This window comes from Xenopus laevis, chromosome 2S, assembly GCF_017654675.1.
Source record: "Xenopus laevis strain J_2021 chromosome 2S, Xenopus_laevis_v10.1, whole genome shotgun sequence".
In the NCBI taxonomy this organism is placed as follows: Eukaryota; Metazoa; Chordata; class Amphibia; order Anura; family Pipidae; genus Xenopus; species Xenopus laevis.
The window spans coordinates 86,470,480-86,486,296 of NC_054374.1; the positions used below are offsets into that span (position 1 = coordinate 86,470,480).

General features: G+C 38.1%; 1 protein-coding gene across 2 annotated transcripts in view; it reads left to right on the forward strand.

Moving 5' to 3' along the window:
- rasa4.S (RAS p21 protein activator 4 S homeolog) overlaps positions 1–15,817 on the forward strand; it is a 49,117-nt gene that overhangs the window by 23,086 nt on the left and 10,214 nt on the right. For both annotated transcript variants that reach the window (XM_041584100.1, XM_018249639.2), the window contains exons 6-12: positions 1,712–1,793; positions 3,652–3,783; positions 6,971–7,062; positions 9,373–9,490; positions 10,175–10,328; positions 11,247–11,311; positions 13,978–14,090. In XM_041584100.1, coding sequence (XP_041440034.1) covers positions 1,712–1,793; positions 3,652–3,783; positions 6,971–7,062; positions 9,373–9,490; positions 10,175–10,328; positions 11,247–11,311; positions 13,978–14,090 — 756 coding nt within the window. The remainder of the gene's footprint in view (positions 1–1,711; positions 1,794–3,651; positions 3,784–6,970; positions 7,063–9,372; positions 9,491–10,174; positions 10,329–11,246; positions 11,312–13,977; positions 14,091–15,817) is intronic.

Consider the following 15,817-nt stretch of genomic DNA (forward strand, 5'->3'; position numbering starts at 1 on the left):
AGAAGAATGATTCCTCCACATGTGAACATAGAAAGAAATGCACAATAGCAAACATGTGAACTCCATTCTGCCATTCCAAGTAACGAAAAGGAATAGGACTCCCAAGACATAGCCCACACCAAAGTAATGTCACTGAGTTTGAAAGCAGCCTAACTAACTCCCCTGCAAGAAAAGAGGATTGTAACAGAAAATAAACTTCTCACTGCCCGCTAGTTGCTCCAGTAAGAACCTGCAAGAAAAGCCTTAGCAGGAGAAAGAAACAGAAACAGCCAAGACACGACCTGTATAAAATATAGCAGATAGCCATCCTATTCCCACATGCCTACATCTATGCCTGTGCAAAGTCTAGAAGTCAACTGAGCGCTTAAGGTTAGAAATGAGGGTGGAGCCACCAACAGCCAATTAGATTTAATCCATTACATTTCATTGGTTTATATTTAAATTGCTGCCTTTTGCACAGCATTTATGGCAGGGTCCCACACTTTGCAGAGTTAAGCTGGCCATAGATGTTGAGATTTTTAAAAGATCAGATCCTGATCGTGAGACCACGATCTTCTCAGAATGATCGTACGATCGTACGAATTAACCATCAACTAAAAAGACCAATTTGACAGGAAAACAAAGGGGAGCTGCCTGCTTGGCCCTGCAAACATAGATAGATTGCACTCGGACCGACAAAGATTTTTTGACCTGGCCGATCAATTTCCCGACAGATGTCGGCCGAAAAATCGTAAGATGTACGATCGCTCGAATCCCACTAACCGCACGATAATTTCGAAGGATTGGTCGGGCTTCCCTAAAATCGGTCATTCGGCAAGAAGAATCGTCGTGTCTATGGGGAGCTTTAGTGACTGTGGGACTGCAGTAAAGTGGTTGGAGCCACCAACAGCCAATCAGATTTCACTCCTTGAATTTTATTGTTTTAAAATGCTGCCATTCTCACATTATTTAGACCAGGGTCCCAAAACTTTTGTCACTGGATGACTACAGATTTAATAGAAAAACCAGGTGTACTACCATATAGAACCTCCTGCAGGCTGCCAGTTCACATAAGGGCTACCAGATGGCCAATCACAGCTCTTTTTGCACTACCCAGTAATATTGTTCTTGCTTGCATTGCTCTGCAACTCATTTTACATCTGATTGTGGTTCATGGGTAAAAACGGTTAGGGACCTCTGTTTTAGTCTCTCATTTAAACCACTGCCTGGTAACTGCTGAACAAACGGCTAAATAAAAACGCACAATATAAAAATAAAGACTGTACAGCGCCCCCAACTTACGGAATGACATCACATGCTTGGTGCTTGTCACACCACTTCTGGCGAAACGTCAGCCCCCCGACACTGGTTTTTTTCAAGCACTATTGTACTTGCATATTATAAGTTTTGAAGAAGGCATCTTTTCTTGCTCTTATATGTCTGAGTTATGTTTTATTCAAGTTACTGTAGGTATGGCAGTTCCAAATTATATTTAAGAGCACAATAAATATATATTTTATGTATATTTTGCCTCTGTAATATCTTACTGCATTGCCTGTTTATTTACACTGTCTTATGCTGAAAATATGTAAAATTATTATGTTTTGTATCTGCAATCATAAAACAGCACCTTGTACTTGATGGTAACTTAGCTGTATGAAACCATATTGGTGGCAAAAAATCCTAAAATGGCCTTCATATTAGTCAAGATTTTCACTTTGTTCAATTTTAGGGACTTGGCACGGAAGGACAGGAATGGGGCTTCAGATCCATTTGTCAGAGTGCAGTATAATTCTAAAGTGCAGGAGAGCTCGGTAAGTCATTGTAGCCAGGAATACATCAGCATTTCCATAAGACGATGTAGTGTGGAACAATGTATGTATGTATAACTTTATTATTATATAATATATAATTATATAGCGCTATAGGATACACAACACTTTACAATTTTACAGTGTAGAGAAGTACACACAGGGAGGACAAACATAATAAATATTTATACATGGATTAAATACTATATAGTAAGAGAAACAACCATTGTGTGAAAGCAGGCACTTAATGAGCAGTCCTCCAAACAGGCATGTAAAAATCAAAGTAGAAGTTGATTTATGTATTGTACAAAAAAAGGCAGCCTTATACATTTTGTGTTATATAAACACTTAGTCATAGGTATATTAACGTGTTAGTATGGCATGAAACGCCTAAGGCTACCTTTTTTTGTACATAAATAAATTTCTACTTTGATTTGTATTGCCTGTTTGGAGAACTGCTCAGTGTGCCTACTTTCACACAAATGGTTGTTTCTGCTCCCCTAGCTGAAGGTTCAGGGCAGTGCACCTGAGCTCCTTTGACTGGGGTACATTGATCATGTTGTAATGTGGTAAGAGACACCGCAAGAGGAGGTACCTGGCTGGTAGAGCCTACAAGCTTAAAGGGTTGGTTCACCTTTAAGTTAACTTTCACTATGTTATAGATTGGTCAGTTCTAAACAACTTTTCGATTGATCTTTATTATTCGTTTTCAATATTTTATAAATTATTTTCCTTCTGACTTTTTCCAGCTTTTAAATGGGGTCGCTGACCCCATCTAAACACAAATGATCTGTAAGGCTACTCATTTATTTATATATATTTTGCTGCTTGTTATTACTCATATTTCTATTCAGTCCCTCCCCTAATTATATTCCAGTGTCTTTTTCAAATCATTGTTTGGTAACGGTTGCTGGGGTAATTTTGGACCCTAGCAACCAGATTGCTGAACTTGCAAACTGGAGAGTTGCTGAATCAAATGCTAAATAACTAAAAAACAACAAATGAAAAGAAATTAAAATCAGTTGCAGATTGTCTCAGAATATTACTATCTACATTATACTAAAAGTTTATGCAAAGGTGAGCAACCCCTTTAATAGTAAATGGAAGTATTCAGAACCATGCAAATCATTAAAAAGCTGCTGTTAGGTTCACTTCTTATTTTCCCTTTATAGTTGGCTAATGAAGATTACTGATTTCTACATTATTACTTATTACTCCATTATTACATAATTACATGAGTTACTTTCTTTAGCTTCTATGATACTTACTTTTACATACACTTAGGGCTGCCACCTTTTTAAAAAATTACTAGCTGACAGGGGGTGGCGATAAAGGGACAGTCAGTAGCAAATTGGGGTGTGAAATATATGCAAGGCGACAGGCAGATAATGGAAGGGGCGGAGCTATGATGTAACAGAGGCTGGAGGACAGATTGGGGAAAGGAAAAGAAAAAAGAAAAGGTAAGTTTCAAGCAAATCTTGGGTAGATTGTAGTGTTAAGTCAGGGGCTAAACTTTATCGGCAACTACATTGCCAGTAAATTTGCAATACCGGACCCAGCCTTGGCGGGTGTTATGCTACTATGCCTGGTAAAGTGGCACCCCACCTGGCCCTTTAAATTTGCCAGCCTCTTGAGCTGTTAGAATTTTGCTGTAAGAATTTTATTAACGTATTTCCTTTTTGGCTTTGGCAGATAAAATAGCATTCAGGAAAGGCCAGGAAGATAGTAAATACAGTAATTTATTTATTGTTTTTCACTCATTGGAACAAAAATAGTCTGGTAAGAGCTGTGCATTAATTCTGCTGGGCCACATTAAGGGCAAGTGTTCGTTGTGATAACTGGAGTGTCCTGCCATCCACAGGTCGTGAAAAAGTCTTGCTACCCTCGCTGGAATGAGGCATTTGAGTTTGACCTAGAAGAAACAATTACTGAGAAATTAAGTATAGAGGTTTGGGACTGGGATCTTGTCAGCAGAAACGACTTCCTTGGAAAGGTAGAGACAAATGTAACATCATCAGTTTCCTCCTTGTTAATAACACATGTGTATAAATGCCAACTTATTCTGCAGCACAATATAATAGATGGGTGTATACATTAAACATTTCTATTACTGGTAAAGAGGGACCAGATTAATAGAGCCTACATTATTATTTTCACCCAATGCAATAAAATAGAATGAAAACATTACTAATGTAACTTGGAATGTTACTGCCCAGAATACAGTGTAACAATACATAATTCTAGCAACATTCATGCTCCTTTCAAGTCACAGATCTGTTCCAGCATTGTCATGTACTAAAGGGTGGTTTCCTTTAAGTTAACTTTTATTAAGTTATATTATGGCTAATTCTAGCACCCTTTCAATTGACCTTCGGTTTTTCTTTTTTATAGTTTTCGAATTTGAACAAACATTAGAAGAGTTTGTTGATCCACAGACATATATTTCAATCCTAAATTAAATATTCTCTTTTTTCCTGAAACAGGTTTTATTGTTTTAACTATTACTAGATCAGTACAATAGTTATCCTTAGAATCGGTTATTTCTTAATTACACTGTTTACAAACTCTTACCATGTGAAATTTAGTTCCTAACCCAACAAATTTATTTTTTCTTAGTAATATTGGTGTGTAGGCAGCCATTGCAAGTAATTTTGCCTGGTCATGTGCTTTCAGAAAGAGCCAGTGCTGCACTATGGAACTACTCTCTGACAGGCTATTGGTTCCTCCTACTCAATGTAACTGAAGGAGTAGCAGTTTTGAGTACTGCTCCAAGTTTATCAGAAACAAGTCATATCATGGGAAAAAAGTTTTTTTCAAAATGCATTAGTTAATAATGCTGCTCCAGCAGACTTCTGAACTGAAATCCATTTTTTAAAAGAGCAAACAGATTTCTTTACAGCTGTACTGCAAGTTGGAGTGTTATCACCTCCCTCCCCCCCTCCCAACAGCTCATCAGCAGAACAATGGGAAGGTAACCAAATAGCAGCTCCCTGGCACAAGATAAAAGCTGGTAGATATAAGAACAACACTCGATAGTAAAATCCAGGTCCCACTGTGACACATTCAGTTACATTGAGTAGGAGAAACAACAGCGTGCCAGAAAGCAGTTCCATCCTAAAGTGCTGGCTCTTTCTGAAAGCACATGACCAGACAAAATTACCTGAGATGGCTGCCTACACACCAATATTACAACTTCAAAAAAAAATACACTTGCTGGTTCAGGAATGAAATTTTATTAGGTAGAGTGAATAAACAGTGTAATTTAGAATAAAAACTATATCATGAAAATCATGACAGAATCCCTTTAATAAAAGATCACATATAATTCTGTTTGTTATAAGTAATGCCTAAGCTACCATATTTTTATACATCTTTATAAGGGGAGAAATAAAATGTCCATGTCCCAGTGATATACCATGTTTCTTTGTCATTTTCCATTTCTGACTTGTTGGAGGAACACAATAGAGTGGTTATGGGAGTGGTTTGTTTGTGGTCAGCCAGCCTGAGAGGCACCTTAGGCAATGCTAAACTAAAAGCAGCATAAGTAAACATTCATAAAACTGGGGGGATTTAAGTATGTGCATAGATCTTTATCCTATAGTGTGGGTTATGTTGATCTGCAGTATTTTCTATAGCAAAACAGTGCCACTAAAATTCAGCCACATCAATGATTTTGAAGAAAGAATTCAGTGTCAGGATACAGAGGAAATCACACAATACCCCTGTGTTGTGGACAATTAGTGTTTTTCCCCTTTTTTAATCTGTCATCCAATATATCTTCAGCTGCTGATACTGTAAAACTCATGAGTCAGGAAAAACAGTATTCAGTAGTGTGCTTCTTAAATGTTCAATTGTGTACGCTTAATGCGATTGCAAATAGCTGGAAAATGGTGAAATTAAATTGTCACCTGTAATGATTTTCTCAATAATCTTATTTTATGCTGAAATGCCAAAATGACTTCATATGAGTCATGTTAAGGAGGCAATTTTTTCAGTGGGGGTATTTTAAAGACTGCATGGAGAGCTATTTATGATTATTTTGTAGTTACTGTGCAAACATGTGCAATGCTGACAGAAAAGCATTATCTCAAGTGATGGTTCTCTTAATGATTCAGTTGGCCATATGCCCTGAATGTTTCCAAAAACGTCAGCATCATCAACCCAGTACAGGCAATTAGAGAGGAACCTCAAAAAAATTAAGCTGCCCATTAACTGCCTAGGCAATTCAACCCTGCGTGTGGGTTGTCAAATCAGGCTGAACTGATCGATGGTTGTGGGGGCAATGACATATTTTCTATATAGGAGTGCCTGGGGGGCAGCTTTACAGGGGCAGCCCTTGGATGGCTATATAGAGAAAACAAGTGTGAAACTGCCAGGACATTCAGATACACTCTCTTAAAAGGGAAAAAAATAAACATTCACCTGTTTATATTGCCATTAGAATTTTTAAAAAAATGAAGCTATACTGCCACTTTAGCAGCTTGGGTTCCTGCTAACAGCATTGCCATTAAAGGAGATGTAAAGGCAAAAACTAAAATCCAATTTTTACTTTCTTTAATAAAAAAGAAATCTATCTCCAATATATTTTAATTAAAAAATGTGTGCCGTTTTTATAATAAACCTGACTGTATGCAGTGAATTTCCCCCTTTGTTTTACTAGCTCTGACAGCTGCAGATAGGACACTTAAGACAGTTCCTACCTGCTCTGCAGGGAAACTGATCATACTTTCAAATGGCACCCCAACCTTACTTCCCAGGACTCAAGCAGCTTTTTTTGTTTCCCTATAAAGCAGCTGGCGACTATGTAGAGATTTGTATCCGTAGACCCAGTGCAGTCTGCATATTCTGATTATTAATCAGTCTTGCTGTATTGGCTTCTATGACAGATATTATTTGACTTGAGCTGTTTTGATCATTTGTGACGATCCCTAAGCTTTACTTCCCAACAGAAGCCCAGACTACACTGAGCATGTGCGTAGTCTTGGTCTCGCAAAGATGTTTAACAAAGTTACAAGATGATGATCCCCCGTGGCCTACTTTGAAAACACAAATCATTTGTTTAATTAGGTGCAGTAAGTTCATGTTTAGTATACAAAATACAGCATTTCTAGCATTATTCTATTTTAGACTTTAGTTCCCCTTTAAATAGATGCATGCCTAACAAAAAAATGTTTTTGTAGGTGCTGATCAACTTAAATGCACTACAAACTACCTTACACGAAGAAGGATGGTTCAGACTGAGTCCTGGGAAGTCTACAGCAAACATAGATGAGTATGTAATTTATAAGTGTTATTTTGTGATTTTCTGCGACCATGTATTTGTATTTATTGGTAGGGTCAGACCTGGTGCCCCAAAAAAGAAAGTTAAAGCTGCGGCGCATCTTCTGAGCTCGCATGTGCATTGCTTCTTGTGTGCGGTGCATCTTGTGTGCGCCCATGCACAATGCATTCGTGGAGGTGGGCAGGGGGCTGGAGGTCAGGAGGGGGCCCCGGAGACTGCCGGGAGGGGGGCCCTGTGACAGCAGCCCCCAGTTCGACCCTGTTTATTGGAAACTATCTTGTGAAATTACTGTGTGGCACACCACCTCTTTTTAACACCCCCAAATGTCTGCTAATCACAACAGTTTTTTCCAATCCAATTTTGTATTAAATTTCTGTCACAGGATAATTAGGTTGAGTTTTGTTTTGTTCTTTGTACTCTTGGTGAATCTATGACCGAATAACCAGTATAACTTTGTCATGAGCAAAAAAAACTGTGACCTGCTTTAGTGCAATGTACTGGATATTCTTTATAAGCACCTGCTCAAGCATAAAAAAATATTCCAGTTTATACAAAGCTGCTGGTTTTTGTTGGAGGGAAAATTTGATAGTAACTTGTGAGGGTAGCAGGTTACACTAAGCAGAGGAATCAGAAAAGTCTCTTCTACACATTTTAAACATTTATGTTCTAGTCACATACCATTGTTTGCATTGGCTGCAGTCTTGGAAAGAATTAGGCATAAAAATAGCATACTAAATCATCTAAGACTCTGTAAAATGTTAAGCCAAGAACACACAGAGCTTTCTAATACAAAGAGAAATGCATGTTATTGAGATTTATTTAACCCTTTCCAAATAATTGAGCTCACACTCTACGTCACTTACAGGGAAGTACCAGTGGTGCAGCACCATAGATACACAAGTGTAAGCTTTCATTTTTAATGCTTCAATGTAGGAAGCAAACATCTATATGAAAATTAGTTATTATTAGTTAATAGTAGTATAATTAGTTACTGCATTTTCAGAAATGCAGTGAAACCCCACTGCCCATATATTAAACACTATTTTTATTGGCCATTTTTGTGGCTTTTAACAGGTATGGCCGTCAATGGGATTTTATGTCTCCCAGTCTGCTCAAGAGCTACAGTAATAACAGTACTTCACATTTTAATTTGATATAATCTCAAGACAGTGTTTTTCTTCCCCTGCACCATGCTTACCAATCCCTAGTGTTACCACCTGCTCATGACAGGCTTATAAACACATATTTATTTATTTTTTTGCTTGCATAATTGAATAGGCAACATTTTATATGCTTGTCAACACAGCAGCTATTTTTTACATGTGTACAGTTTCCTGCCACAGACTGGGCCAGTTTACTCTGTACTTATTACTTCACAAATACTCTGTTATAGTCTGCGGCGCCGGGTCAACTGCAAAATATTGTTTGACGATGTTATCTTCAACCAAAGTTTTTTCCTTAATTAACCCTTAGTCTTGGCTTCCAGCAATATCAAAAATAACTATAGAAAAAATAAACACCAAATCTTACCTTAACTGCTCTTTCTGCTAAAGGTGGCCATACATGGGCTGATAAAAGCTACCGACAGACCGAGTCGGCAGCTTATTGGCCCATGTGTGGGGCCCTCCTGTGGGCTTCCTCAATCGATATCTGGCAGAAAGTCTGCCTAGTTATAATATAATGGCTTTGCTGGAAAAAATATCAGCTAAGAAAAAAAATCAGCATTAGGACAATGGCATACGGTAAAATTTGTTGCCCGTTGTTAAATCTGTGCTACTATGAGGGGCAAATCTCCTGTATATGAATTGCCATAGCATATTTGGATTGCCATAAGTAAAACCTATTACTTATGATAATGAGAAAAGGAAGGCAATTTTCCTGCGAATACACTTGATCACCGTGAGTCAGTTATACTTATGACAATCCTGATATTATACATTGGCAATTAATTCTCAAATTTAATAAAAGAAAGATGAAAAGTACAAAAAAACCCATAACCCAATAGTTTACTAGACCTTGTTTCTTTTAATGGCTGTCACTATGGATCATGCTTTGTGATGGTCCTGAAGACTGATCAACACATGAGCAGTGCTGTCCTGCAGCAATCTGGGAGCTCTGTTCTTATGAATGTTTTCTCACCTGCACCCCATCTCCCTTGTTATTGGGTACTGTTCCGTTGCCTGGATGCCCGGCTCAAGGGATTTGTTTTTATTTGTCAGAGGATTTGTCTTTACTTTATAATATACAATCCAAAGCCCTAAATTCCCATTAAGTTTGTGTGGGATTTTTTTTCCTGTTTAGGGGAAACCTTGGGTCCCTGCAGCTCCAAGTGAGGCTTCGTGATGAGACTGTCCTTCCGTCAGAATACTACAAGCCTTTGGTTCAGTTGTTGTGTCAGGAGGTTAAAGATTCATATAAGGTAATTATTAGGTAGGATACTCTAACTTTGTAGACTTATTGGCTGCTGAGATCTGTTCTTTTGTTTATTTTAGCAGGTGTACTTGTCTGTTTATACTATATAAATAAGTGATTCATCAAATTCATCAAATATTAATTTGTATTTAAACTATGCTTTCATATTTCCCCTTTTATAAAGAACTTCAGTGTCTTTTTTTAAAAAAAACGAAAATATTAAATTAAATTATACGTGTTACAGTAAAAAAAGTTCACTCCATTTATAGTAACTCAGAGCAGGTATAATTTATCGGTATTTCTTGACATATATGAATGCTGTTGGTAACTATTAAATGTGCACCTGGATAACCTGGGCAATGCTGAAAATGTAAATATGAGGTGATAGCATGTTCTGAAGCAGTGGCAAAAGCAATAGATCGTTGTTCTAGTAAAACACAAGCGTGGCAGAAGTTGTGACATATGATACTGAGTAATGTTACTTATATATGCCCATATATTTCAGCCCTTTTACACAATGATAGAGATGAAGACTCTGCAGGGTTGGTAATGTAGAAGCAGGTCCAGACACTGCTCAATTCTCACTGTAATACTTGTTATTAACCCCTTTATGTGCTCTTCACAAAAGCTCAATGCATTATTCTATTTGTTTTTGGAAGCCAAATGTTTATAAAAACTTTTTCCCTTGCAGGAAAAAAGCATTAAATTAATATCACTAATAGATGACACAACATCTGCTGAGTGTAGACAGGAGGTGGCAACCAACTTGGTCAAACTATTCTTGGGACAAGGAATAGCTAAGGAATACTTGGATCTGCTTTTCAGACTTGAACTTGATAAAACAAGTAAGTAAAACAATATTTGCTATAGAGTAAAGGGATCTGTCATGATTTTATGGTTTACTTTTTATTTCTAAATTACATTGTTTCCATTGAAAATTACTTACTCTGCCGTTTAAAATTGTATTCTTGAACCAACAAATGTATTTTTTTATTATCTGTAATATTGGTGTGTAGGCAGCCATCTCAGTGCATTGTGCCTGATTCAGAGCTCTGAGACGAACCAGCACTTCAGGATGGAACTGCTTTGAGAAAGCTATTGTTTCTCCACTTCTCATTGTACCCTAGTGGTGCTCCCATCTAGTGGTAGATGTGAGAATAACACCCAAGCAGGAAAAAGCCAGTTTTTTCTTTTTTTAATCAAAGCAAACAAATCAGAGGTGTCAGGCAGCTGCTATCTGGTTAGCTGCCCATTGTTCTGATGATGGGCTGCTGAGGGCGAGGGGTGATATTACTCTAACTTGCAGTGTAGCAGTAAAGTGTGACTGAAGCTTATTGGAGCACAAGTCACATCATTTGGGGGCACCTGGGAAATGGACATCATGTCTAGTGCCATTTCAGATGCGTTTTGGGAAAAAAAAGTTCAGCGACAGTATCCCTTTAAATCTGACTGATCTAATGTTCAGCCTTCAGGCCAATCATCTGACTATATGGGAGTGCGAACATTGGCCATTGTCATGGCCTTTTCTAGCAGGCCCTAATAAATTGTGTGGGAGCTGATTGGGCTGGGCTGAAAGAAAGAAGTGGCTTCCCTCTATCTGTCAGCACAGTTTCATAACACAAAGAGCTACCGAGCTGAATGCCTAGTTTAACAGTATAAAATTGCTACTATCTTTAAATTCAAGTAAACTGTGAAAGTATATTAATCTGTCTGAGCAATAATATTTTTTTACTTTGTCAAATGTTTAAATGTATTTACCACAGATGAACCCAACACATTATTCAGAAGTAATTCTTTGGCATCAAAATCAATGGAATCATTTCTTAAGGTAAAATAATTATCTTGCATTCTGCTGTATTACTATTATTAGGGGTAGTAATTGTAGGTATTCAGAGTCAGCCTGGGCTGGCGGGACACTGAGAAAAAACCCAGTGAGCGCTGGTGACGTAGCTCTGCTACCTGCCTGAAACCCCCCTGACCTTCCCCTTGGGCCAGAGTGTAGCCACAAATAGAATAAGTTACACGCTGGAGGAGGGCTGCGGCTGGGGGGAGCCAGGGGGGGGGTTGTGGGTCAGGGCTGGGGGTGGTATTGTGCCCCAGTCCAACACTGAAGATATTGATACATACATTAATAATAATGAATTCTCCTGTTGCCAAGAATACATCTGTAAGCAGCAGCTGCAGGTAAAGAATAAAATAGTAAGAAAATCATTAGTGTAATTAACTGTTTTAGTTGCTTATAATCAAATGCTAAGATGCCACACTAAGGAGCTTGCTATTGATATGTGTCACACAGCAAGATTTCCCAGTAGAGGTGTCCAACATGCATCCTTTCTAGTGTTGTCAAGGCACATCAGTTCTTACTATCCCCTGACATCAAAAAGATGAAATTATAACCTGGCAGAAATGAAAGATGGTACCAGTTAGATGTAAATGTATTACACACAGATGGGCTTATTGAACCTCCATTAACATTTTACATTTTTGATTAAAATACCAGCCAAAATTAAATGAAGTCACAGAATACTGTAGACTATTTGATGTTAGCCTGGTATAGGGTAGCCTGGTATACTGTTAAAAAGTCTATTTTATTTACATAAATACATATTTGTATACAGTGTAGTGCAGCTCCACAAAGTGGCATCTCCCTGCAGTTCCAATTTGTAAATTGGGGCAATTTAGTTTACATCCCCAATCTGCTTTGGTTGCAACCTGTAAACCCTAAACACACTCCTATTTCTCCCAAGTAGCTTTTGGTAAACCCTGACTTTTTTTTTTTTTTGGTTTGCCCATACTTGTTGTTCTTCCTTTTTCATTTTCCCATTAATATCACAACATAATAAACAAACATTTTGTTGTCCTGTTATCTAGGTACACTTTATTTTATTCAGTTACAGCATGGCATATCCCAATAAAATGATATAAAATGATTTTTAGCAGCACAAATAGTATGTCCTTAATATATTGAAAACGAGTGTAGAGGATCTCTTGTCTTTGTATCAATCATAACTCCCCATGCTTTAACTAAACCCCACTGGCTTTTCAGTATAAAACTTTTTCTGGAAGATTATTACTACGGTTTTATCAAGGGTTTATTGTAAGTGAATGTTGTTAATCCTTACTCAAGAGGTAATAAGATATCAACTAGAGAGGTACATTTCCTGAAGAAAATGTGAGTGGTGCTTGCCGTGGCAAAACTCAGGCCCAAATCTGATTGGCTGTTGTTGCCCCGCCCCTTTTTTTCCTAATTGTGAACCACAGTCACTCAGTGACTAACATACCAAAGTTTGGGAATGCTGTCATTTAATGTGTAAAAATGGCAGCATTTCTATTTTTTTCTATTGAAAATCAATGAATGAAATTTGATTGGTTGTTGGTGGCTCCGCCCACTTTTTCTAAACTTGAAGTGGAAACCCCCAGCGACCACATTTGTGATATTCAAGGTCCCTGACATCAATACTGAGAGAATGGCAGCCTTCTTAATTTTTCCCATTAAAACCAATCAAAGAAATCTGATTGGTTGGTTTTGGCTCCACCCACTTTTCTTAATTTTAATCCCAGTCCCCCAGTGACCAACTGTGCCAACTTTGAGGAGGCTGCCATTAACCGTCTAAGAGCGGCAGCAGTTTAAAATTTTCCTATTTAATTGAATGGCTGAAATTTGATTGGCTGTTGTAGACTCCGCCCACTTTTTGTAAATTTTGGCTGCAGTCACCCAGTGACCCACAGTGCCAAGTTTGGGAGCTCTGGCTTTATTACTGTGAGAATTACAGCTGTTTACATTTTCTCATTGAAGTCAATAGGGAAAATCTGATTGGTTGTTTGCGGCTCCGCTCACTTTTTTGGGTCCCCAAAATAGGACAGAAAAGTCACAACACCCCATTCCCGAATAAGCTGAACGGTTTGACACCTCATTCATGGGTCTGCGACAAACTAATTATTCGATAAATTCCCCATTATAAGTCAATGGGGCAAATTTGGGGACCTCTCCTGCCCCGGGGGTAAAACTTATACCCTCGTGTGGGGTATCATCTGACACAGGTCGCAAACCTCTTCAAATGTGGTAAATTTAACGTTTCTACAAGATTCCCTCTCTGCGCTAGAATCCGTCAAAAGTTGGCCTCAATGTTAATCTATGGGACTTTTCGGGGTGGTTAATTGCGCCCGCAAGGGGCAATTAACCACCCACCCCTTAGAAAAGTCATACCACCCCATTCCCGATTAAGCCGCACGATTTGACACCTCATTCATGGGTCTAGGACAAACGGTGCGGGACTAGTTACGCGCCAAACTTTCATACGGAAGAAGAATAAAAATAAGTTTGCAAGATAACAGTAGTGATGCTTTGCTTCGCAAGCACCACTAAAAATAAGTTTGCAAGATAACAGTAGTGATGCTTTGCTTCGCAAGCACCACTAACTAGGATGCTTTAACACTACTCTCAAAATGTTTCTTATATTACTGAGGGCTAAATGTCCTTCCTTCCCTTATTAGGTGGCTGGAACTCAGTACTTGCATAGTGTTGTTGGACTAACAATAAATCGTATCTTTGAAGAGAAAAAGTATGTTGAACTTGATCCCAGTAAGGTAGAGATCAAAGAAGCAGGGTAAGTATTATCTGTGCACAGCAGTTACAGAAATTAGTAAGTAAATATGAATTGATGTATTTTTAGAAACTGAATATATCAAATTATTTTCTCCTTGCAAATTTCCAGCATAATCAATTAAGCTACTATAGAGCCACTGAACTATTGTAGTCTGGTTCTTGTAGTAGGCACAAGTATCTTCTACAACAAACGTATAAAGGTTACCTGCTGGAAAAGGATTATAGAATGCTTAAGATCTGAAATCTACTAAAAAAACATTTAAAAAGGAACTGCCATTCATAAAAACATGCATTAAATCTACAGTGGATTCTTAATCGTTCTTTTTCACATATAGATTTTAGTATTTTTTCCTTTGTGTGTTTTGCGTAAAAATAGATATAAATGGTTTATTAGTGAGTTTTAAAACTTTTTTCCTGCTGCACACAGCTCAGTCATGCTGTCAGCAGTGCATTGCAAGTGAATGACTAACACTGGAATCAGTTTGTATGAGCAGATGAAATCAGTCAGTGACTCTCAGCATGGGTGTGTTTTATGCAGCCAGAGGAGCTCACAAATATATATATATATATATATATACAACTTAAAGGGGTTGTTCACCTTCCAAACGTTCAGTTATTTTTCAGATTGTTTCTCAGAAATAAAGACTTTTTTCATTTACTTTCTATTATTTATTTTTTACAGTTTTTCCAGATTCTAAGTTTAACGTTGAATGTTCGTGTCTCTGGTGTTTCAGTCTGGCGACTCAGTAATTCAGGTGCAGACTCTAAACTGTTACTATTTTGCAACATTTAGTTGTTACATTTCTCAGCATCATCTCTGGAGTATTAGCAACTATTGTAGCTATTCTAACAGCTGCCTGTAATGAAACTCGGGGATTCTGCTCAGCAGGGACAAAGATAAGAATGTATCAATTAAATGTATCAATTTAGAAGTTTACAGGGTCAGCGACCCCCCTCCCAGAGCTGCTTTAGAAGTTGAAAAATGACACTTTACACTTCAATATTAGAAAAACTGTGACACATAGAAAATAGTCGTTATTTCTGGTGATCTATCTGAAAACAAATAGTTGTTTGAAGATGAACAACCCCTTTAAGAACTACAGTAATTACAAATTTAATTTGTGAAATATTTTATATGGTGTCCTGTGCTCCCATTGGAATACATTTTAGAGTATCTTGCACTATGGTCCTTTTCTTAGAAAAACCCTTGTCACACTGTAGCTCTGAGTCAGCAGGAGGTCCACACTCACTTATGAAAACCATATTGTAGCTCTAAATAAACAGGGATCTACTCTCATTTGCGATGAACTTAAGAACAAATTTACTGTCAGCCACCAGTGATGCACCACAATTATTGAACTCAAATTCTCTTCAAACACCCTCTTGACAGTTAGGGCTTCCCAAGCCACTGGACACCAGCCTCTTGCCTAACCTACTATCCTCCAGGGTAACTGCTCCTTACTGCAGATTTCAGCAAAGGGATCAGCTTTGCATTCGAGGCAAACTATGCCCTATGGACCCTAGTCCCTCTTTTTTTCTGGTTTCCTAATTGGGCGAATACTAACAGGACACTGGTCCCTCAATTCCTCCTCGGTGGATCCTCAACTCTCTCTCTACCCTGCTACTAAATCTCACCGACTGCAGTGAGCTTCAACAACTCTTCTCCTAACACTCTCTCACCTAACTTCTCCTAACTGTTTCCCTTCTGAGGTGGCCTGCCTCAGAATC